This window comes from Macaca thibetana, chromosome 4 (genome assembly GCF_024542745.1).
Source record: "Macaca thibetana thibetana isolate TM-01 chromosome 4, ASM2454274v1, whole genome shotgun sequence".
Taxonomy (NCBI): Eukaryota; Metazoa; Chordata; class Mammalia; order Primates; family Cercopithecidae; genus Macaca; species Macaca thibetana.
Genome location: NC_065581.1, coordinates 10,353,452 through 10,376,870, shown reverse-complemented (window position 1 = coordinate 10,376,870; position 23,419 = coordinate 10,353,452). Strand labels below are relative to the sequence as shown.

The window sequence follows — 23,419 nt, the reverse complement described above, 5'->3', positions numbered from 1 at the left end:
GAGGGGAGCCAGGGGTCGAGCTTGTCGATGCCCCTACCACTGGAGTGCGAAAACACACTCACACTCGCATCGCACCCAGCACATCCAGCAGTCAGTCCGCTTCGGTTCCCGGGCCAGGGACTGACCGGGAAAGCGGGTTGGGGCTGTTGGGAAAAGCTGGAGCTGATGGCAAGATTGCCGCGGCTATAAATCCATCACTTCCCAGGTCAGCTCCGTGAGGCGCTGGGACTGCAGCTGGCGGAGTGAATTCCTGGGCCAGCGCGCATGCGTCGGCAGGTAGCAACCCAGCTCTTTATGACCAGGTGAGATGTTGGTGAGCAGGTAAAAAAGGAGGATTTGCCTAAGCGATTCCAGGGAGCGGGCCCGGCCGAGCCCTCCAGCCCATGCCCGGCGGGGACCAGTCGCCAGGAGCGCCGAGCCGCGATGTCCATACTTGCCAAAATGGGGGACTGGCAGGTACGGGGGGTTTGCCTTGGCTGGGGCTGAGGTGGGCGGAGGTGGAGTAGGGGAGGGGGCCGGAGTGGGGAGGAGGAAAGGAAGCGCCGTGGCCCAGGGCACGGGAGTCGTAGGTGAGGCGCGCGTGGCAGCGCCCAGGAGAGCTCCCAGGAGACAGCGAAGACAGGAAAAACGAGCGCAGGCAGCGGCTGCGGTGCTGGGGGCAAAGCGCGCCGCCCGCGGGGCCCGGAGCCGGGGAAGGTCCGGCGCACGCTCCACAGGTGGCCTGGTGGGTCACCTGTGGTTTGTGCTGTGGCCGTTTCCCCCACCCCCTCCCACCTCGAGCAGGAACTTGGGAGGATGACTATTTCGGAAGCGGGGAGGACGCAGGCCTGGGGTTGCGGTGCACGGCGGTGAAGGTTTCCAGCCCCCTGCGCCTGCGGCCTCACCCTAGACCCCAGCGTGGAGTGTTGGACCGGTTCTGGTGCACCTGCCTCTCTTGGTGCCCCCAGGTGTCGGGAGATGTAGAATGTATGAAGAATGGAAAGGGGGCCGGATGACTGGGTCGCGGAGGCAACATGTTTCTTTGGGAGATAAAAAGTTTGCTCGAAGTTTAGCTACCAACTCTCTCCACTTCCTGAAATGGGTTTTTGCCGCCTGGGCTACAGATGACGGAGTGTGTGAATGGTGGGTGAGGAGGCAGGGGGGTCGCGAATTTGCCAAAACCAATGCCCGCGGAACTTGGCCCTGCTAGGCCGCGAGCACCCCAAGGGGTCCAAGGTTTGGCTCCTGTCCTTCCTGGGCCCGGGATTCCGATCCCGGCCAAGGAAGCATTTGTCCCGCGCTCTTCTTCCAACTTCCAGACATTTTCCCTTCGGGAAACAGCACGGCTCTGGCCAGGTTGGTGGCGGTAAAAGGCTCTGCCTGTCGCCGATTTCATCATCAGAACAGCGAGGCCCTGTTTTCGCCCCAACCAAGAGGCCTGGTTAGGGTGAGATTCTGTGTGCCCAAAAGCCCGCGGGGGGGACAATTCGAATCTAATGCCCTGAACTTCCCTCCCTCCTAAAAAAAAATCTGAGGCCTTGCTACTCCTGGTCGAGTTCTTTCTCTTGTTTCAGATTTAGGCCATTAAAAGTAAAGTTCTGAGAAGTGCAGTCTTCACTAAGCTACCTGGAGTTGGAGAAAGAAAGGCCTTTTGCGTTCTGTACTTTTTTCCCTTGTATTTATTACTTTTATCAAGAGTGAACTCTTTTATATTCTTCCCCCTAGTTAATCCTCACTAAATGGTATTTCATCCGCGAGGTTAGACGAACCTGTGGTTTAAGGACGCAAATCCGGGAATCCACACCTCTCCCTCCCTGCCCCTGTGGGCTGAAGGCCCTTCGTAACTCTCTTATTTGGAGGCTGAAGACTGGGGGAGTCCTTTCGTAGCAGTCTTAGGGTTTTCTCCTCAAATTCCAGTGAATTTCGCTGGAGAACTCCTAGGCAGTGAGAAGGTGCCTGTTGAGTAGCTTTGACCTGGGACTGGGCCTTCTGTGGGTTCCACTAAGGTTTGAAAGCCGCGAGACTGCCGCAGGAGGAGGAAGGAGCGAGCCGCGGGCCTGGCTCCTGCGGGCTCAGTTAGGCAAGTGGCTGGAGGCCTGGATCTCGGGTGGGGCGAGCGAATTTGGGGCCCGGAGGGGCCGAATCTGCTGGGCTGGGCCTGTTGGGCTCCCGGCTCCCACTGGGCATTGGCAATCGGAGAAAATAGAGTCATTCTGGCCTCTCACTGTCTCTTTCTCTTTGTGACTCTGTCTCTCACACAAATACTCCCTGTTCCCCCCCGACGCCCTTTTTATGGCCCTCACATCAGGCCTGGATCTCCGACGCCCAACCCCAGGCCTGGCGCTGCTGTCCCGGGGTTCTGGCCCTGCCGGAGCATTGACATGCAATGAAGCGACTTAGCGTGGTAATGACGCTGGCACAAATGCAGCTCGGCTGGCTCCAGAGGCGACCCTGGCGCTCGCCCGGGCCTTTCATCAGCGTCTACACCGGGGGCGGCAGTCCAGAGTCGGCAGGTCCCAATCTGCACCTCAATGGCGTCCTCAGCGGGAATACAACAACTGTTTAGCAGCCCCGGAGGGTGCGGAGCCGGAGATCTGTCCTGCGCAGGGCAGCGGGGACGTGGGAAGGGGGCTGAAATGGGGTTGCAGAGGATGGAGTGCGGCCTTCCCAAGCCCGCAGAGGGCAAGAAAGCGAAACTTGGAGTTCCCTTAGAACATCGCGGCGACGTCAACGGAGTGTAAAAACCCATGCTCTCAGGCCTAGGATTTGGCCTGCTCAGGCTGTGGCTGCTGCTGGGAGGGTGTCGGTGCCCCTGGCAGCCCAGATCCTGACTTCAAACCACTGCACTGGCGACAGGCTGGGACCGCCCTGTAGGGTCTAGCCCTGGAAAGTCGACCATTTTCTGGACGGAGGGCGGTGCCAAGCCTCCAGTCCGGTTCAGCCGAGGGATTGTGCTCAGTTCAGGTGGGGCTAGGGAGCGCCCAGAGCATGGGGAGGGCTCCCTGGGGGCTCTGAGGCCCCTTGCCAGCTCTGGCTTCTCCTTAGCTTTTTGGAGCCTTCTGCCTACTCTGCTAGGTTTGGGGAGTTCGCTGGGGTGTTTGGAGGGAGAATTCCCCTTCTGCAGCTTTGGGTGGAATGGGGAGTTCTCCCAGCTCCTGCCTGCCTTCCACCTGTGTGGAAATGCTCTCATCTGCCACAGTTCCCATCCCCTTTTAGGGACGCCCGGTGGAAACCTGGGAGGCCTGGAGGTTTTCGAGAAACAAGCCCAGATGAATCAAAGGTCCTTACTGGAGCAACTCTGAGGTGGGACCTAGTGTAGTTAAGGAGTTTGCACATACAGCAGAGAGAAAAGACAGAGGTAACTTTCTTTTTGAGGACAAACGAGGAAGCTCAGCCAGGAAAATTAATTACTCTGTATTTCATAGTGTCACATTAGGTCCTTTTCTTTTCTTTTTTCTTACTTAAAAAAAATCCCAAAAACGAAAGGGATAAAAGCCCCGGAGGAGCCAGCAGGCTCCTGTGAGGAGTCCAAAAGCCCGGACTGACCAATCTGGACGAGGAGGTGGCTCCCAGGCCTCCAGGTTGCGGCAGCCGGGCTCTGCCTCGCGAGCACGCCTGCGTTAGTAGCATCACCAAATCATGAAGGAACTCTCCCTGCTTTAATTAAAAAGGGGAATCTTGGGAAAACTAGAGCAGATTAACACAGCTAAGAGTCGGTTCCCGGTGATTTATTTTGATGCATGCATGAGACGGTATCTAGACTTGCAGGCACACACATGTCTGTATTTCGGCTCAACTTCAGAAGCGGGTGTGCAGTTCCATAGTTCTGTATTCGTGTGCAAGTCGCACCTAGGAAACCTTAGCCTGAACACCAAGTTGAACTGTCAGTTGGCCCTAGCTTCACACAAACGGAAGGAAAATTGTTTAACCCCCGAAGCTGTCAAGTAACCTCTTCAGGGTACAACTTTTATTTTACACGCCGCAATTAAGGGATTGCAAACCCCAGCAGAGCCACCGGAGTCGCTTGGCAGAATCTCCGACCTGGGGGAAAGCTCAAAGCCAATAAAACTCCCAAGGCGCTGCGGCCCGAGGGGGTGGCTGCCGCAAGCGGAGGCGATCCCTTGTTGGGCAAAAATTTTGGAGTGACTTCGCCGGTCTTGGTTTGGTGGTTATGTTTAATTGCGAAAGGGATAATGATTTCTAATAAAATTGCACGGGGCCAAAAGGGCAGCTCGGATCGTGGTAGTAGGGTTAAGGGAGAAGTGCTAGAAGCCGGGCCCCAGGCGTGGCGGCTTGGACTTTGAGCAGTGCCGGGCTTTGCAGAAGGCATCTCTGGAGAAAAGGAAGCGGAGAGAGAAAGGAAGGGGAATGTGGCGGAATTGGGGTAAGAGAGGTGGTGCTGGGACAGGGGCTCGCGGCGGAGCTCAAGGAAGGTTTTATCAGTTCGCAGGCTAGAGTGCGCTCTAGAAGCAAGTTCGCGGCGTAGAGAGGCCTTTATACCTGTGTCGGAGCGGCCGGCGGCAGATTGTGGTACTGGCGAGCAATTGGACTATTGTTGATATGCTAATGAGGCGATTAGGCTGTTGGTAAAGAGCTGGAAAAGGGAAAAGTTTCTACCATTAGAGGGAGATCTCCGAGCGCACACGGGAGCTCTTTCCCTTCTCTCCTCCTCCTCGCCCTTCTCCTCGCCCTCCTCCTCCTCGCCCTCCTCTTCCTCCTCGCCCTCCTCCTCCTCCTTGCCCTCCTCCTCGCCCTCCTCCTTCTCCTCCTCCACCTCTTCTCCCTCCTCCTCCTCCTCCTGCGCTCACCGCCGGCAGCCAGCACTTTGCGCTTACCCAGAGAGTAGCTCCACTTGCGTGCGAGACGGAGAGGGGCATATCCGTTCACGCCGATCCATGAAAATGCTTTGGAAATTGACAGATAATATCAAGTACGAGGACTGCGAGGTAAGCGCGACGCCGGCTCGATCATCCCTGCGCCCACAGGCTCCGAGCTCGACCCTCCCTCTCCTCCTCCTCTCCTTGCAACCAGCTGCGAAACGCGGGTGGGACAAACTTTCCCCAGCGCAGCGCCCGCCCCTCGGATTCGCCCGAAGAACGCGGGGGAGAAGCTGGAGAGGGAGGACGTGGATGCTCCCTTCTTTGGTTTCCCTACTTTGAAGCCCGTGTCCCACTTTACTCCCCTTTCTGACCAATTTTGGCTGTGCCTAAGAGTGGGGCGAAGAGAAGAACATGGGCTTTTGAAGCAATTGCTGGCCACTGGGCACTTGCCTGTGCACTCCTCGTGTTATCCTCATCGAGATTCTGAGGGCCCAAGTCACCAAGAACAGAAAGGAAAGAGAAAACTCTTCTCTCTTCAACTTCCTCTCCGATCTTTAATATTCCTTCTTCTTTCTATTCATTCATTCATTCTTTCTTCCTTCCCCCCACGCCACTTTCTAAAGCGGTTCCCTTCTCGGCTTTAGAGACGGGCCCCCACACTTCGCTGTGATCTGGGCTGCATCTTACTGTAAGCGGGTTCAACTTAAGACCACTCTTTCCAGCTGCGGGGCTCGCTCCAGATCCTCTGTGGTTCAAGAAGTTCTAAGTAGCTTCTCCCTCTAAGCTACAGGATCGACGCACTCCACGGGGGTGTGTGGGGGTGGGGTGGGGAGATGTGTCTCGCCGAGCCTGCTGGCCGCTGGGTACTGGAGCACCAGCTTCTGCACCAGCCCAGAACGACCGTGGGAATCCTTGCGCGGCTGCGGACCACCTCTGGTGCCGCGAGCCCGCTGGGCCGACAGAGCGCGCCGCTTTGGAACCCATTTTAAAACCTAGAGTCCCCTGAGCTCGCCTTCTTGAGGCAGCAAGGGAGACCCTAGCGCTACCGGTCCACCCGCAGGAGGCGCTGGGAACGGTCACAACCATCACTGAAATGAGCAATGAGTCCGAGAGCGGGGTTGGGGTGTGTAGGGCTGGAGATTCCCTAAATAAATAGGTGGCAGTCCCAACTTTTGCTGTTTTTTTTCCCCCCTTAGTTTTTGGCATTTGGAGCTGAGAATGTTAGGCAGGAGGTGTGCAGGCGCAGGGGCGGAGATCCTGACTTCACTGGAAACCAGAAATTGGGTTTATGTGAACGATGTGTCACCCGCTCCCTCCTCCCTTTTCTTTCTGAAGACTATTTTAAATCTTTCTCCTTTCAGGCCCCCCATCCCGGTAGATGGGGACGGGGTGACATCCCACGGGTGCCGGTTCTTCTCTGGTGGGTCCTGTCGCGCTGGGGGAGGGGCGCAGGGACCCCGCGTCAGACCAGTAGCTTTGTTTTCGAGGCTGGGGGCGAGCTTTGCGGGCAGGGAGGAATGAAACTGAGCCCCTCAGTCTCATAGGACAGTTCATACTGTACTGGTCTGGGCTTTGGCTGGAGGCTCGGGCATTTCACTTTCGCAGAGGCCGAAACCCAGCTCCAGGTGTGGGCGCTCTCGGCGGGCGGGGTCCGAACCTCCGAGCGGCTCTAGGTGCCGACTGGGTGGGGTGGGTGGCTAGGTGGGGGATGAACTTGCACCCATAGAGGGATCCTGTGGGGGCAAATGTGAATGCGTGTGTAAGCGAGGCAAAAAAGATAAGAAAGGAGAGAGAGAGGAGAATAAAGTCAAAGCTGTTTCCACAACTTTGGCGGCGGCGGGCAAGCGCCGGAGCGGGGATTTCGGGTTTCGGAGTTGGCTTGGGGCAGTCTGATTGTGCCGGGGCTCTGCAGGGACACGCAGAAGACGAGGTGCCGCCTGTTCTAACAACCTGGCGGGTAGACTGGCAAAGGCAGCACGCCTGGAGAGCTAGTCGTGTCATCTGGGGGGGCGTCAGGCGGGAGTGGCCCAGCCAGTCGGACGGGTTTTTGCCGGGAGCCGCGAGCCCGTGCCAGCGGCGCCCGGGCTGGGCCGCCTAGCGTCTGTGCGCGCCCCGGCCCGCATCCCGGCTTCCGATCCGGAATCCCCGGCCCCAGAGAGCCGAAGGCAGAGCGACGGTAGCCCGGGAGCGCCCGGTGCCCCTGTCCGAGGAAAGCTCAAGAGGAAGCCGAGAAGAGGGCCAGCGCGCGAGAGGGCCGGTCCCGGGCGGGGCGCGGGGTCATGGAGGAGCCGCGCAGCAGCGGGCAGCTGAGTCCCGAGTCCCAGACTCGGCTGCGAAGCGGCGGAGCCCGAGGCCAGACAGGGCCGGGAAGCGCCTGCGGCGCCGAGAGCCCCACGAGCGCCCGGACGCGGTCCCCAGCAGCTCCTGCCCGCTACGCACGACCCCCGCTGCATCCCGAGGTCTGCCCCAGCCTTTTAGGTCTGATTGTCCTCGCTCGCTTCCTCTCCCCTTCCCCCTCCCCCGCGGCCTCCCCCTCTGTGCGCTCTGGCTGGGCCCCCTCCCCCTCCCTCCCTCCCCCTCTCCCTTCCTCCCTCCCTCCCTCTTTTCCTCCCTTCCTCCTCTCGGGCTCTCCCTCCTTCCCTCCCTCCCCTCTCCCCACCCCGGGCTCCTCTCCCTCGCCCACACTTTCTTTCTCACACACGCATGCAGACACATTCTCCCTCTCTGCGCTCTCTCCTTCGGTCTCCCTCTGCCTCTTTCTCTTTCACTTTTGCATGCCCTGCAACCTTTTAAAATGTTGCCCCTTCCCTGTGATTCGCCAGACGCCGCGCCGCGGCCCCCCGCGCGCTCGCCCGCTCCCTCTCTCGCCCGCTTTTTGTCTCTCGCGCTCCCTCTCCCCACTCCGATTTGCTACACTGAGACTCCCGTCAATGGACTGCATTGAGAGCCGGCTCCGGCGCGAGTTGCCTCTCCGCTTCACGCTCGATTTCCAGGCATTCTTCCCTTATTAAGTATTCGTGTAATATTAATAGTCATGAATATCTGCTATTAGGAGGCTCCAGGAACGCTGCCCAGCGCGGTTATTAGAAGCTCAAGCGAAGCCGCCGCTAAGAAAAGAGGGGGAGACACGGATTAAGGAACACGCACGCACCCACACACTTACACATACTTTTTCCTTTTTCCTTTTTTGGGGTTTTTCATTTTTAAAGAACTTTGAATCATAACCAGTCGCGGCAGGATAGAGACCGTGGGTTCGACCAGCTGAAGGCGCCGCGCGAATCGGTGGTTCAAGTTCGGATGGATCCGAGCCGGGCTCCCGCGCTCCGGGGAGCGTCGGCGCCGTGACTGGAGTCCTGGGTCGCGCGGGGCTCTCGGCGCCTTTTGTGTGGGGCGCGCTCGGGCAGCGGGGCAGCCGGGCGCTCCAGGCTTGCTTGTTTTTTTCCACCCTGACTCGTTACCCCAGACTCTTCGCAGATGTTAGTTCACAGTTTTTCAGCTATGGTGAGTCCCACCCCCACCCCGTTCCTGTTTCTTTAGGAATTCGATTCTGGAAACCTGGTGCCGTGGAGCTGCCCGAAACCTCGGGTTTCACGCCCAGCTTTCCTTCAGGACACCCCCTCCATTTGCATCCCCCACCCCACCTTCCGCCTTTCTCTCGTTCTTTTTCATCCCTAAATCGAATGCATTACCTCCTACCCCAGTCCCCGCTCGACCTCTCCGAGCACGCAGACCTACCTCACCGCTGCTTCCCAAGGCGTGTTTTTCCCCATGTTCATCTTGATTTCCTTGCGTCTTCACTTGTTCCCGAGATGTTCTCAACATTTGATGCTTAATCTGTCTGCAGGAAAAGTGCAGCCCGGTGTGCCCCCTACCCTCGGGGCCTGCGGCTGAAACGCCGAGGGTTCGCCGTCCCTGGAATCAACTCTGTTCGCTTGTTTTGCAAGCGAATTGCAATAGAGAAACCTACAGTCAGGCGTTTCTTCTGCCCTTTGGGGCTGAGGTGGAAGGGGCGGGGGGCCTCCGCCCCGGGGTGCACCTCTCTCTTTTAAACCCAATAAGGCTGAATCTTTCTATTTTAAACCTTGACTTGACCTCCCCCTTTCCCTATCCAAACCATAAATCGACTCTGTCGAGAGAAAGGCTCCTAACTGAGGAAGCGGAAAAGACAGACCCCGATCCTGCAGTTAAAACCTTCTTTAAGCTGGTAATTTAAACGTGTGTTTTCGTTACAGCCCCTCTGCGAAATATGTTTCTATTTAAATAGTTATGAAACGGTAATAGTCTTTGAACGTTTATGATTTTTTCTCTCCAAATAAATACAAGATAATAAACAATAACGCAGTGGCAGACAGGTTCAAATAGGGGGAAAAGAAAAGGCCGCTTCTGCTGTTTAGTATTTAGGAGGAGTTTTAATTTTGCTTAAGAGAGGTTTCACGCTGCAGTGTAACGGGCTGTGTTCCAGGAGACCCTTTTCTATCTCTTCCCCTCTTTGAAAGAAACGCCTGAATAGTCTCTTGTGCCTCTACATATACAGTTCCTCTGCGTTGTTGGAGGGTCTGTTTCACTTGAGGGTATTTCCTGAAAAGAACTTAGAGCTGTTTTTTTCCCGGCGGCCAGCCAACGGGAACGGGGGATTTCCCACGCAGGCTTGTCAAGTGGATTTTGTGTGGATAATTGTAGCTGGACGCCTGATTCCTTGTTCTTTACCTTTCCTCTCGCTCTCTTCTAGGACCGTCACGACGGCACCAGCAACGGGACGGCACGGTTGCCCCAGCTGGGCACTGTAGGTCAATCTCCCTACACAAGCGCCCCGCCGCTGTCCCACACCCCCAATGCCGACTTCCAGCCCCCCTACTTTCCCCCACCCTACCAGCCTATCTACCCCCAGTCGCAAGATCCTTACTCCCACGTCAACGACCCCTACAGCCTGAACCCCCTGCACGCCCAGCCGCAGCCGCAGCACCCAGGCTGGCCCGGTCAGAGGCAGAGCCAGGAGTCAGGGCTCCTGCACACCCACCGGGGGCTGCCTCACCAGCTGTCGGGCCTGGATCCTCGCAGGGACTACAGGCGGCACGAGGACCTCCTGCACGGCCCACACGCGCTCAGCTCAGGACTCGGAGACCTCTCGATCCACTCCTTACCTCATGCCATCGAGGAGGTCCCGGTAAGAGGCCGCGCGACCCGCGCGGGAGAGAACACAGCCCCCTTCTCGCCTACCCCCAAAAAGGATACCTGGAACATAGAGTCGGTGGGCCCGGGTACTCCCCAATATTTCCTTTTAAAAACATTTTATTCGGGGGCAGGGGGGGTACGTTTTGAGGAACCACACAAAGTAGTTGCGAGTTCTGCCCCAGAACAATGGTTCCTGGAGCTCCCTCAAACAATGCCTGCATTACCATTTCCACCAACACAGATAAATCAGACCAATGTCACCATTAACAATATCTTCCTCTCGACGACAGTAAACTGTCTCAATTGCTAAAAGATCTACTTCCACCGCTGAGTCTGGCGTGGAGATCTCTCCCTGTCCTGGGAATGATGTTAAATGCAACCAAAAGAGCTCATTAAATGTCCTCAAAATGTAAAAGAAGTGTAAAAGACATACTAAGATCATTTTAACCGGATTTTATAAGCACAAGTGAAACCTGAATGTGTACACCCTATCCTGATTAAAGAAAAACTAAGTAGCAAATCCAAGCAGAGGGACATTAAAATGCAGCCTTCTTCTCTTCCTAGGGGTGCTAAGTGGTGACCTCATAAATCATTAGCTGGGTTCCCAACGCCTATCAGAGCCTGCTACACCCCATATTAAATTAAATGTTTTGAGACTATTGGGTAATACATTGAGTTCTAATTTAGTTATCAATAAATGCAGTTTAAAATAATTTCTAAAGAAGCATGGCATTAGCACATTTACTATTTACAATGCAAACCAGGCTATTGATAATTTGAAAATACTTTCTGGAATTAAACTTAAACCAGTACCTCTGCTTCAATTCTATATATTTATGGTTTCCTCACAACCTTCCTGAAATGGAATTAGAGCAAGCCAATAATTTTATTAAAGCTGTAAAGGCTTCTGTTAAAGCTGCTTTTCTTTGGAGAGGAAATGTATCTGGATGTGATTTTTGCTAAAATGCTATTTCAAATTACTGCATCAAATATTGCAGCAGTATGTCCGTTGACAGTTTAATGATTACTACATTAGATTGTAAGGAAAATGGTCAGATGAACTTACCTGCTTGCTTGGTGAATTTAAAACATTATTTAAGTTCCATAGGAAAATAGAAAATTTATTACATCTCTCATTTGGCCCAGTTAGTCACTGAAATTTGTTGGTTATGTTTAGCAGCCCTTGCATGGAAGGCAGGAAAGTAGGCACTTGATCTAGTATAAGGTTTAGTGAGCACTGTATGTCTGTATGTGTGTGTTCATACTTACATGTTTTTAGGAACTGATACTTAACAGTGCATTGTTTTGGAAGTGAGAGGAGCACTAATTTATATAAGAGCAATTTAAACATGAAATGGGAGTTATGATCGTTTTAGTTCCCTTTCCCAAAGCACTCTGAATCTTTTCCTTGCTTCTTTGAAAAGATTTGAATTGCAAAATAATGTTGCAAGCTTTTGGAACTACTGTGAATTAGAATTGCTCTACTTTGCAAAAATTTCAAGGTGAATTCTTAACACCTGTATACTCACTGTGGCAAAATTGGTCAGTACCAGAAATTAACCAAAAGACGAAATAAAAACAAGGAAACCCAGTTGGTGTTCTTCCCTCTTCCTCCCCCATCTTTTAAGAAAAAAATTCTTTCTTAAAGGAATTTGGGTCAAGAAAAAGGTTGTTTTCAATTTTTTCCCATTGCTGCAACAGTTAACCTTTAGTAAGTATAACTGCTAAATATTTAAGAAAATCAAATCGATGGTGAAAATTATTTAATCATTAATATCTCAGTGGGGTTTTAAACTTAACAGTCTTCCCTGTATGGACAAGGTCTAGAAATAACACAAATAAAAGTATTATGCCACACTACATTTACTTTATGGGTTTAGGGTGCATGCATAAAGGGATCATATTTCCCCATATAGTTAAAAACACAAGAACTGCAGCAGTAGTCATTTCTGAACATTTCTCAATTTAATTATACTTAAATCCAGAAGCACTTTAGGCAAGTTACAAATGAGAGCATTGAGTATAATAAAACCTGTAATAAAGCAACTTAGTACCATCCACCCGGAATCATTGCGATCAGGCACAATTAACAGGAGCATAAATCCAAGACAGAATGGAAAATGTTCGAATCAGTATTATTGTTGGACAAAGACTAGAGAAGGAAGTAATAGTTTTTTAAATGGTAATGCCTGTGTTTGGTAATGATTGCAAAATCTTCTATCTCAGCAGCCCTGGTGCTAATTTGTAAACACAGCCAGACATTATATTGCCTGTCAGTTTCTGCATTAGAAAACATGATTTCATTTTACTTTCTAATCACGTTTTGACTCCAGCACACACACGTATACCCATCCATCTGTAAAACAAAAAAAAAAGAAAAAGAAAAACACCCCACACCACCAACAAACCTGCTGCTAGACAACAGGAAAGCAAGCTCAAAGGTTTTTTGTTTTTAATCATTTTCATATTCCTGTCACATCCAGGCTCAGGCAGTAGTCTTTCTAAAAATTTATTTGGAGTTTTCCATAAAGGTGTGTATGTGTGTTTGCTCTTTATTATACTACCTAAACCTTTTCCAACACTCTCCTGTTACTTCCGCCCCTGTCATTTCTATTGTGTTTCCCTGGCTTTCGCTGCCTGAACACTGGAATTGCTCAATTCAGAAGCCGCTGAGGCGCCAATCTAAAGCTAGGTACATTTCTAAATGTTGAACTGACTTGAGAATGATTAGGTGCTCCAACACTTGATTTAATTTCCAAAGAAAGTTTTATTCCTCATCTCCACGCCTTTTAAACATGGATCATTTGCTGGAGGAGGAGAAATTGGCCATGGGCGTGCAGTGAAACCTCTTGAGTTGCAAAGCCCCAAATTCCAATAAGCCAAGATGAGATGTTTACATATAAATGTCATTATACGGGAGGGGGAATTTTGATTCTGCACCTTCCCCTCCTCCCATCTTGGAGGGAATATTCATTTCCTTTTGTTTTGATTATACACTTACATCCATGTGTATCCTTTTGTTGCAGCACGTAGAAGACCCGGGTATTAACATCCCAGATCAAACTGTAATTAAGAAAGGTAAGCCATTTCCTTCTGCATTCCAAGCATGTCCTTACAGGCAGAGTGCTATTTAAAAGAACTTGCAGAGCTGTGTTTATTTTTTCCAAATAGGATTTCCTAAAGGCTCAGAATTAGCAAATAGATAGGCACAGAACAGCAATGCTTAAATAATCAGCTTTCAGTATGTTGGTAATGCCAACAGGCTAGCTTTGTTCTGACTCATGATTTAACCATTTAATTTAGTTTAATGATATTTGGACAAACACACAAAATGTACAGTAGTGGAACTGATTTGGAAGTGGCATTTCAATTTTGAAACAGTTTAATAGTTTAATCCATTGCGTGGATGAGGGTTAAGAAGTGTAAAATGCTAAAATAGTACAAATAATTTAACATTAATGTAAGGACAGATGATAAAAAGCACTCTTTAGCAGAGGGGAAAAAAAATTCATGTTCTTCAATTTAGTTTCTTGTTAGATGTTTAAGGGTCTTGGAACTTTGTGAATTAGGTTAACAAAATTTTAGCTTTTGGTTAAAATTAGTATCTTGAAGATGTGAGGATTATTACCATACTTGTTCAGAGCAGAAATTGTTAGAAAAGTGTCAAGTGATTTGAATGGATTTGTAATTTGTATTGTGTTTAGTGAGTAGAAATAAAGTTTACTGAATTAAATGCTATTCACTCTTGGTAGCAGCTTTTTTTTGGTTATGGTGGCAATGTTACATTTCAGGATTCTAGGCACCACCAGAGGACGATGCTATATAAAACTGTTCTCATTTCTAACCCCAATCAGTATATTGTTAGCTAGTTTAAAGTTTCATTTTTGCATCTGTGAAGTCTTTGTCACGTCAAATTAGATGTGCAAGGGATAAATCTTAAGAGATGCTCTTTCCAAGTCGACATGATAATTGGCTCTTTTATTAGTAATCTCTCAAGAGTTCGTTTAACTCCTATTGTCTCTATTAGCCTCCCCAGAGCTATTAATGTCACAAGTGATCTATCCAAAACCTAGAGCCCCCCACCTCCCTATACGTCTAGCATATCCCCATTAAAGAACGCATACGGAACACTGATGAGACTGTGTGCACATTATGTCTCCAAATGGAATTTTGAAATACAATGCATACTGTACTTAAATGACTGTGGATGCATCTGAATTACATTGATGCTGAGAAACGTAATGCATTAGTATACTTTCTGCAGGTCTTCTATTTTTTTCCTAACAATGGTAGTCCAACAATAAAGAGCTTATGGTTTTAACTAGGAAGTATATATATCCACTTTCCCCATAAAGGCGCTTTAGCAGAGAGGAGCTATTAATATTTACTTAACAAAAGGGCACATTGCTAGTATTCCACTGTAGGCCTCTTCTTCCCTCCCCACTCCGCAGTTCAAAACGGGCCTTGGAATGGATCTCCAAAACTGAGACGTTTTCAAAATTGAACATAGGAAAGGGCCTATTTATCAAAAAGACTGGACGTGTGGTGTGGACAACAAAATCCACCACTTCCCAGCGTGATGCCTCAATTAAAACGCTCGTTTACAGCGTTTAGCCATCTAAATTCTCGGCTGATTTTAATAATAGGTCTTTGAAGCAGTTTTTCCCCGACACTAAACCCCTCACCCAGCAAAACCCCTGAAGTACAAGTAACTTGCTCTCGGTTTGCAAATGTAACTCCCTCTCTGAACCCTGAACCCGTGCTCCTGGACCTCATCTGGGGCCCACTCCGCTAGGATGCTCAGAGCCTCAGGGCTCACCAATTTCACCACCCATCTCTAGAGAGCACCTTTGACGGCGAAGGGGAAAGGGTCAAGGCAGAAACGCTGGCCAGGCTGGCTGGGGGAGGGCAGGGCCGCCTCCAGGCCGCCGCGTGAGGCAGGGAGGGGCTCGAGGCCGAGGAAGGGAAGTAGCAGAGCCACAGAATTTCAGAGGCGGACGGAAAAGCGGGGACTGTGGCCCAAAGCCTGGGAGCCGACCTTGGCCGGGATGAAGGCCGGGGTCGGGCAGGATTTGGGGGTGATCCATGACGCCCAACACGCGGCCTCCCCTCTGTCTCCGCAGGCCCCGTGTCCCTGTCCAAGTCCAACAGCAATGCAGTCTCCGCCATCCCTATTAACAAGGACAACCTCTTCGGCGGCGTGGTGAACCCCAACGAAGTCTTCTGTTCAGTTCCGGGTCGCCTCTCGCTCCTCAGCTCCACCTCGAAGTACAAGGTCACGGTGGCGGAAGTACAGCGGCGGCTCTCACCACCCGAGTGTCTCAATGCGTCGCTGCTGGGCGGAGTGCTCCGGAGGTAAGGCCCGGCACGGCCCCGCCCGCCCCGCCCGCCCCGCCCTGCGGCCGGGGGAACCACTGCGCTTGCGCCGCCGCCGGCGGCGGCGGCGACGCAAACCGGCCTCGCGCCGCGGCCCTCCCTACGCGGGAAAGGGAAAGGGGCGGAGAAAAGAGCGTAGAGCCAAGTGGGCGGGATCGGGGGTGGGGGCGGTGGGCGTTCGGCGCGCGCCTGCGCTCTCCGCTGCCTTCTCGCGAGCGTGTTTTGGTGCGCGCCTCGTTCGCTGCCGCGCGCTCGCGGGGTCCTCCGCCCCGCCCTCCTCCTTGCGCAAGCGCAGCTCGCTCCTCCGCGGGCTCAGTCCCGGCCGCTGCAGCCGCGGGGCGCCGTGCAGCCACCTTTTTTCCTCTTCGCGCACACCTTGCAAGCCCAGGAAAAGTTCCTCTCAGGCTCCTCGCTTTGCCTTACCCCTCTGAGTAGGGTCTCCGAGGATAACCGGTCGTGCCTTGGATAGGGTTTTAATAGAATGGTTTTAGGAACCATTCTATTATGGTTCCTCTTGAGGAAGAGAATGGTGTCCTCTTGAGTCCACACGCCATGCCCCCCTTTCGCTCTCACCTCCCGACCCCCCGTACTATAGGCGTTTACATATGATGATGATTCCATCTTACTGGGGCCCTGATGTGTGCCAGGCTGCGTGCGAGCATGTTTACGTGCATTGTGTGTAGTCACTACCAAGGAATGCATCTGTTACATACATGGCCAGGGATTCTTACCTCACCCCTGCGAGGTCTGAGGGATCCATTTAGTAGATAAGATTCTATAAGGGTCAGCAAGGTAAAGCACCTTCCCTCAGGGCAGGTTTCTCCCTGCTGTGGGCTTCCTACCCCTAGGATTCCACCGCACGTTGTGAATTGTGGGGCTTGTGTTGAACTTACCCGGATAATAGGTTTCTTCTCTTTCTCTTTCTTTAATAATACTGAGAACTTCATTGTTTTGACGGTTATTCATTTACCTGTTTATGGACCCGCAGTTCCGTTCTAGTGGCTATATTCCACACAAAGCCTATAAAGATCATTTTTTGGAAGGTTTTAACATCAGCCATTCTAGTATTTTCTTCCTCCTGCACAGTCATTTTGCTTTCCCTTTGTAATCTTTCACTCACACAGATCTTTTCCTTGCCCTCTGCTTTTTCCTTCCCTTCCCCCATCCCCAATATTGGAGACTGTTTACCTAGGGGAGTATAATCTAATCCACACAATTAAAGAGCACTTGAGTAGGGAATAAAATCTGAAATTAATTAATTTGCTGTTTTATTTAAACAATTTATCTTAACCACTTTCTGATTATGGGATTCTATTTAGACATCTGTTTAGAACTGCCTCCATTGTCTCTGAAATCAGTGAAACTTTTAAGGGCTGATATCAGCCTTTGACATTTCCAGTTAGGCTGGTGACATGGCACGTAAACAGTTGGCAAAATGAATTTCCCTTTGGGGCTAGAGCCAGAGCAAGAAACGTGAGTGATGATAACTTTGGTTACTCGGAACAACCTAACAGCGTATCTTGCAAAGACAGTTTTAAAGACCCCATTGGGATTTGTGTGATTGTAACAGCAGGGAAAATATACAGTAATCAGTTGAACTCAAGAATACCTCAAACCCTAGAGATGGGGCTGTGTTTGTTTGTTTGTGGTTCTTCTTTAGAGAGTTGGGAAATCAGACCTTCCAACCTGCCACAAGAGTTGCAATAATAACTGAACTGAACATAGGGGGTGCTTTACAGTTTAACAGGCGTTGATCTCCTGTGAACTTTCTGTACTATTCCTAGGTTTCCCCCTTTAAATGTCTTGGGGCCAAGCTTCTCAGTTTTTGAAAGCACATTTTAGGAAGCTTTCACAATGATTTTAATGTGGTGCACAGCAACCCAATGTTTTCTAAATCCCTTTCTCGCATATATTTGTGAAACAGGGCGAAGTCTAAAAATGGAGGAAGATCTTTAAGAGAAAAACTGGACAAAATAGGATTAAATCTGCCTGCAGGGAGACGTAAAGCTGCCAACGTTACCCTGCTCACATCACTAGTAGAGGGTAAGCGAATCCACTTGCTAACTAGAAGGAACTTCCTTGGAAAATGGATAATATTTAGTGGCCAGATGTTTGGTTGTATTTTGTGTCAGTTGGGCAGTTTCATCTTTGCAGAGAATATAGCCAGATGTGAATGGAATTCTTTCATGGCAAAAAGAAACATTTGCATATACTCCTATACCTTCATCCTTCTGCCTTCTTTTCCTCTACCATAAAGTTACACCTCCCCAGCCTAATTCCGAGCTAAACAATGCACAAGTTTAAGAACTGCATATTCTCCAAGTTTCTCTCTCTTTTAAAGGGCTCAGCAGTAAATCACTTAAGTTATTCTGACATCTGCGTTTGAGAAATGCGTGACCATTACTTCCTGAATTAATTTGGGAATCTTTGACCTGCGTCCTGATTTAAGCCCATCCTGAAAGCTCAGGGTTATGTGCCCTTTCAGGTTTTTGTTTTCCAAACATATGCTCCCTTATCTCTTTAATTGTGCTTTTCTCTTGGAGAAGAAGAAAAGTGAGCAATTTTTGATTCTGGATTGTGTGGATATGGAAAGATAAAAGAAATATAAGCATTGCAAAAAGTTTCTCCTGGTAGCTTTAAACACACACACACCCTTCCAAATGCCTCAAAACAAAAAGCCAACCCTTATCCTCACTCCCTGCTCTAGATAACTGTCACCAGAAGCCACTCACATTCCTGCTGCCTCTAGATTAAGTTTTTCTGATACAAGATTGGCCTAGGTTTTGGTGTACTGGAATGAATCTATAGCTCTCCTGTGTTTTTCTTTGTGTCCTATTGTAAATGTCTCATGCTAACAGGGGAAAAAAAAGTTACTTTAATCACCAGAAACTAGCATGTATATTTAAAGAAGTCATTTTATTTTATTCACATCTTGTATATGAGGAGATATATTATAATTCAATTTTTCTAGCTTTGTAAATTGTTTTAAAATGTTTAAAACCGTATATTTGAGGAAGAATCCTATGAATTCCTTTTGTTGATGATGTCAGAGATTGGTAGTAATATAACTTTAGGAAATCAGCAATTGTTCAGTGCCAGAAACTCAACTACAGTAGCATTACATTAAAAATCCTAACAGTCCATAGAGAACCCACTATTCATACTCCAAAAGAATTATAAGCCAAGAAAATGGTAGTGGTGGCTTAGGGTGTAGCGTGGAGTTCCTCTGGGTTTGGGGGTTGAGTTCTGTAGCAGGGAGGCAGTTTCTGGAGAACTGTTATTGTTTGTGATCCGCTCCATTTTATGGAAACAAGCTCTGCGGAGAGGGCTTTGATGCTCTAATTGGCGCATGCGTTCTTCCGGAGCTGGAGCTAATGGCAGGAAGCCCTGCAGTAAAAACCAACTGGTTCAGGAAATTAAAACCAAAGATTCGAAAATCAACAACACAGACAGACTCAGTGGAGTGACCCTCAAATCCTCTTGGTTAATCGGTTTGGATGAACAGATAATTTATGTGATCAAGTTAAAATGTAACCCCTCAGTTGTTCCCTTGCAGAAAAGCTCAAGGAGTAATTATGAATATCATTTGTGAATGTATTGATAGGTGTGAAGTTGGAATACAATAAGCATTTTAAAAGAGAATTTGGAGACATGTCATTTAGGGTGGGGGATGGGACTGGAAGTTGGTGGATGGGATTTACATTTTCAAGTCTTCTTGGCCCTCTAGGAGAAGTGGTCATTTTTCCTGATAAATGCATCCACCAGATCCTATAGAGAAGGAACTAAAATGCCTGAAATGAGATAACAAGTAGTTTGTGTTTCCTGCAACATCTGGGGTGAAGGGAATTAGGGAGTTGGTAGTGGGGAGGAAGTTGGGATCCCCACTCTTCATTCTCTCACACTGGCTCCCTCCTCTCCCCTCTTGCCAGGAGAAGCTGTCCACCTAGCCAGGGACTTTGGTTATGTGTGTGAAACCGAATTTCCTGCCAAAGCAGTAGCTGAATTTCTCAACCGACAACATTCCGATCCCAATGAGCAAGTGACAAGAAAAAACATGCTGCTGGCTACAAAGTAAGGCATTTACCTCTGCAGGGTCCCTGCGTCTGGTTGTCAGGAGAAACAAAAATCGTTTTTGCTCTTCCTTCTCCCTTGTTTTCCTTTGGTGTTAATCAGCTTTGTTGCAGTTATAACACTGTCTTATAAACCGTGGTCTATGTTAAGGAAGAAATACAGGTGGAATTGTTAGGGTGCTCCCATCTTTTTCCTCTCATCTGTCCCATTTTCTCTTTTTTTTTTTTTTTTAAAATGAATGTGTGTGGGAGTGGCTTGTAGGAGGGGTTTGATTGAAGTTGAGAGTGGATTTGTAACTATGTTGTTTCAGAAAGACCAGAATCAAATCCTCAAAGGTGTAGCAGGCTTACCTATATCAGTTTTTGTCTCCTATCAATATGTTCTCCAAGGGCAAAGATTAAACAGTGGCCTGTAAAATGTGCAAGCCAGAAGCTGTCCTAGTTTCAACCTTAATCCGTTATTCCATTTCTTACCTTCCTTTCACAACCCCTTCTCGACAGTGCCCCCCACACACACACACAGACCCACACCCCACAGAAGTTTTAGCCCACAGGCGAGAAGTCAAATAGATTTCAAAATGGCCCAAGTTATATTCCCTTCGGTGCCTGGGCTGAATAGCCTTCTCCAGGTGGTGTGTGAAAAGAAAATGACTGTTTTGATATGTTTTCTGGAAATTAAAAGGCTTGTTTGGAAGCCCTTAATTATCAAAGTTGATGTCACAGGAGGGCATGGAAGCAGAGGGCAGAAGCTGAGGCCTTGGGTGGGACCCTGTTTCTGGCCTGGGGACATCAGCTGGCCTTGGAGAAGGGAGCCAGCCCTGGCTCCTCATTCATCCCCCTCCCCAGCCCCCCAGGCCAGGCTGCTGCTGCCCCTGGAAGGCCCCAGCTAGCCCTTGCTTCCCAGATTCAGGGGCAGAGCTTCCTGAGTTCAGGCCTCATCTACCTCTGTGAAATTTCAACTTTTGTCCTCTTCCCCAGGCTTCCTAAGCACAGCCATCTTCACAGTTTCCCTGCAGTATTTTTTTGAGCTATGTGGGGAAAGAGGAGGAATGGGAAATTGAAATGTGTTTCTTCTTCCCAAACACTACTTTGAATTATCTCCAAGTAACAGGGTTTTTTTGTGTTGGCCTGTTTTGTTTTTTTGTTATTGTTTTTTAAAGGCAAAGTAATCCCAAGTAAAGTTTTGTCTTTCTATCCAAATTCACCTGAATTTGATTTGAAGGTGAATGAGTGGGAACTTCATTCTACAAACTGCTGCTGAGGTCTCTAGAGGAGCAGGGAAGAGGGTCTTTATGACATTTTGAATAGGAAGGCCGATGGCTGCAGCATAATGTTGGCAAGGTGCTCCTGTTTCTGACTTCCGGTCTGCCTGCCTTCTTTCTTTCTCTTCCAGTGTTTGCAGTGGTTTCCTATGTCTTGGATGTTTGGTGTGAGGGAGAAAGGTGAGACTAGAAGTTTAACATATCTGAGAGGAGAGAGAGAGAGAGTCATTTGTGAAGATAGGAAGGGCTTGCAGTCAAATAAAGAGAGATGGTTTCGTGGTCACTGAAAGGTGGCTGGGTCTCCCACCATGTGGCCACCCTGTCTGTCTCTGGGGCCTTGGGTCATGTCAGGTGCTGCCTGGATCCCGCAGAGGGGGCTGCCGGGTGCTGCCCAAAGTGGAGCCTTATGTCTCTCTCTCTGCTCCGCTTGTGCCGCAGACAGATATGCAAAGAGTTCACCGACCTGCTGGCTCAGGACCGATCTCCCCTGGGGAACTCACGGCCCAACCCCATCCTGGAACCCGGCATCCAGAGCTGCTTGACCCACTTCAACCTCATCTCCCACGGCTTCGGCAGCCCCGCGGTGTGTGCCGCGGTCACGGCCCTGCAGAACTATCTCACCGAGGCCCTCAAGGCCATGGACAAAATGTACCTCAGCAACAACCCCAACAGCCACACGGACAACAACGCCAAAAGCAGTGACAAAGAGGAGAAGCACAGAAAGTGAGGCCCTCTCCCGACCTGTCCCTCCCACGCCTCACCAGTCCCCGCGCGCCCACCCACCGGCGGGTGACAGCTCCGGGATCAGCAACCCTTCCTGCTGCTGCTGCTACTGCTGCTGCTGCCGCCGCCGCCGCCGCCGCTGCCCTTGGGTCCCCCTCCGAGTCTCCGGAACTGCTCTCTCGACTGTCAGTGGGGTAGCCGCTCCGACTCTGCGCCCGCCTCGACTTCCCCACCCGCTCCCACACCCCTGTGCCCTCATGTGGAGCCTAAGAGAACAGAACAGGCCGTGAAGCCAGCAGAGAAACGTTCTGCCGAGTTTGTGAACCCCCCCTTTTTTTTTTTTTAAACAAAACAACAAATCAACAACAGCAACAACAAAAATTTAAAACTTTTTTCTAAAAAAAAAGTAAAAATAAAAAAAATTATATGCGCTTCATGGGACTGAGTCACCACCTTCCCTTACATCAGTTCAGATTGTAGCCATACTTTAAAAAAAAAAAAAAAAGCCAAAAGGATGATGACAACATTTTTATCAGTATTGTGAATAAACTTGAACACAAATACACGAAGTTCCATGTCATGTCTTCAGTTGTAGAAGTTTTTCCTCTTTAAGGTAAAGCGACCAACTTGAAGTTTCTCTGGCAACACGATTCGCAGTTATATAAGGGAATCAGTGTTCACGTCTCTGTATATATTTATTTATGTGTAATTTAATGGGAATTGTAAATATGGTGAGTCTGTTTTAAGCCTTTTTTTTTTTATTTATCTGATCTTGTTTACCTCTTGTTTAGTGGGTTTTGAATCTTCCCTATTAGTTCTTCATGTGGTTCATGGTACTGATTTAGAAATCCAATGTTTGGGGGATTTTGCTCTCTGGGATTCATGAATTTAGCCCTGTTGTAGCATGTTAAAGATGACAAACAACTGGACAAATTTTTAAAAGATAAAATAAAATTTTATCTGTAATTAGTATTATTACATTTAGCTTTTCATTGAATTGAAAGAAAAAAAGTGATATTGGACCCTGAAAGATTTTTAAACTTGAGTGGTTTGATAACCCTTCTATGTATTGTAGGGAGAAAAAAAAAAGTTTATTTTATTCCACTGTCCTCACTTAAAGGCATCATTTGAGCAATAAATGAATATTGTCTTTAAACCAAGGGTTAGGGAATTTTCCTCTCTCTCTCTCTATCGCTGTCTCTCTCTCCTCTCTCTTTTTGTTCAAAGAACTTCAAACATTTGAGACCACCTGGTATTCTGTATTTTCACTGGCCATATTGGAAGCAGTTCTAGTTGCATTGTATTGAGTTGTGCTGGCAGTAGTTTCCATGCCTGTCAATGTATCATAGTCCTTTGTTGCCCAGATAAATAAATATTTGATACGCTTTATGTCGATTTTTTTTTATTCAGTGGCTGTCTTTACCCAGGCGTATTTTTGTTCTTGGCAGTATTTTTTATTCAGTATGGTTACAGTAATTGAGTTTAACTCTCCCTTGGCAATTGCTCCTTGCAATAAGCAGCTGAACCCATTGTTTCCCTCAAGTATAATAAAAACTTACTTTCAACTTGGAGTTCAGAGCAGGGTATCATTTAGATATTCCACTGAGTCTGTATTCAGACAAATGACACAATAAAACCCAATGTATTCTTTTGGATAAAAGATTGTACTGCTAAAGGAATGACATACTGTCTTTTCCTTACGAGAAACATTAATTTTATTATTAAAAATAAAGTTTTATTTTATTTATGTTGATCCTTTAGGTTTTCATTTGTGTTTTGGAAACCAAAATACAAAATCTCCAGGACCAAATGTTAAGGATGACAAGGAAGATGGAGAAGAGAAGAACAGAAGAAGCTTCCCCCCAGCAGACGCCCCGCCTAACAGCGCCCCCCTTCCCCTCATAACTGCTTTGGAATTTGTCTCAGAGGATAACTGAGATTTAAATTGTTAGTTCATTAGCACAAAGGAAATACCGACTTCAACCTTCACTTGCTTGCTCAGGCTACTCGGTGGCTA

General features: G+C 49.0%; 1 protein-coding gene and 1 long non-coding RNA gene across 4 annotated transcripts; one reads left to right on the top strand and one right to left on the bottom strand.

Moving 5' to 3' along the window:
* The first annotated feature begins 214 nt into the window (after positions 1-214).
* TFAP2A (transcription factor AP-2 alpha) lies at positions 215-23,155 on the top strand. 3 transcript variants are annotated; one of them, XM_050789589.1, is made up of 7 exons: positions 215-456; positions 9,529-9,963; positions 12,998-13,049; positions 15,095-15,326; positions 17,272-17,390; positions 19,277-19,418; positions 21,118-23,155. In XM_050789589.1, exons 1-7 carry the CDS (start codon positions 424-426, stop codon positions 21,404-21,406), a joined length of 1,302 nt encoding a protein of 433 aa, XP_050645546.1. In that variant the 5' UTR covers positions 215-423; the 3' UTR covers positions 21,407-23,155. The 3 variants fall into 3 exon arrangements, with proteins under 3 accessions (XP_050645546.1, XP_050645545.1, XP_050645547.1); XM_050789588.1 differs by lacking the exon at positions 215-456 and adding an exon at positions 4,629-4,925; XM_050789590.1 differs by lacking the exon at positions 215-456 and adding an exon at positions 7,466-8,300.
* Positions 4,137-5,534, bottom strand: LOC126953889 (uncharacterized). The gene is made up of 2 exons (XR_007725400.1): positions 4,815-5,534; positions 4,137-4,573 (listed from the first exon to the last, which is right to left on the bottom strand). It is a non-coding gene; the product is annotated as an uncharacterized LOC126953889 (long non-coding RNA).
* Positions 23,156-23,419: the final 264 nt, after the last annotated feature.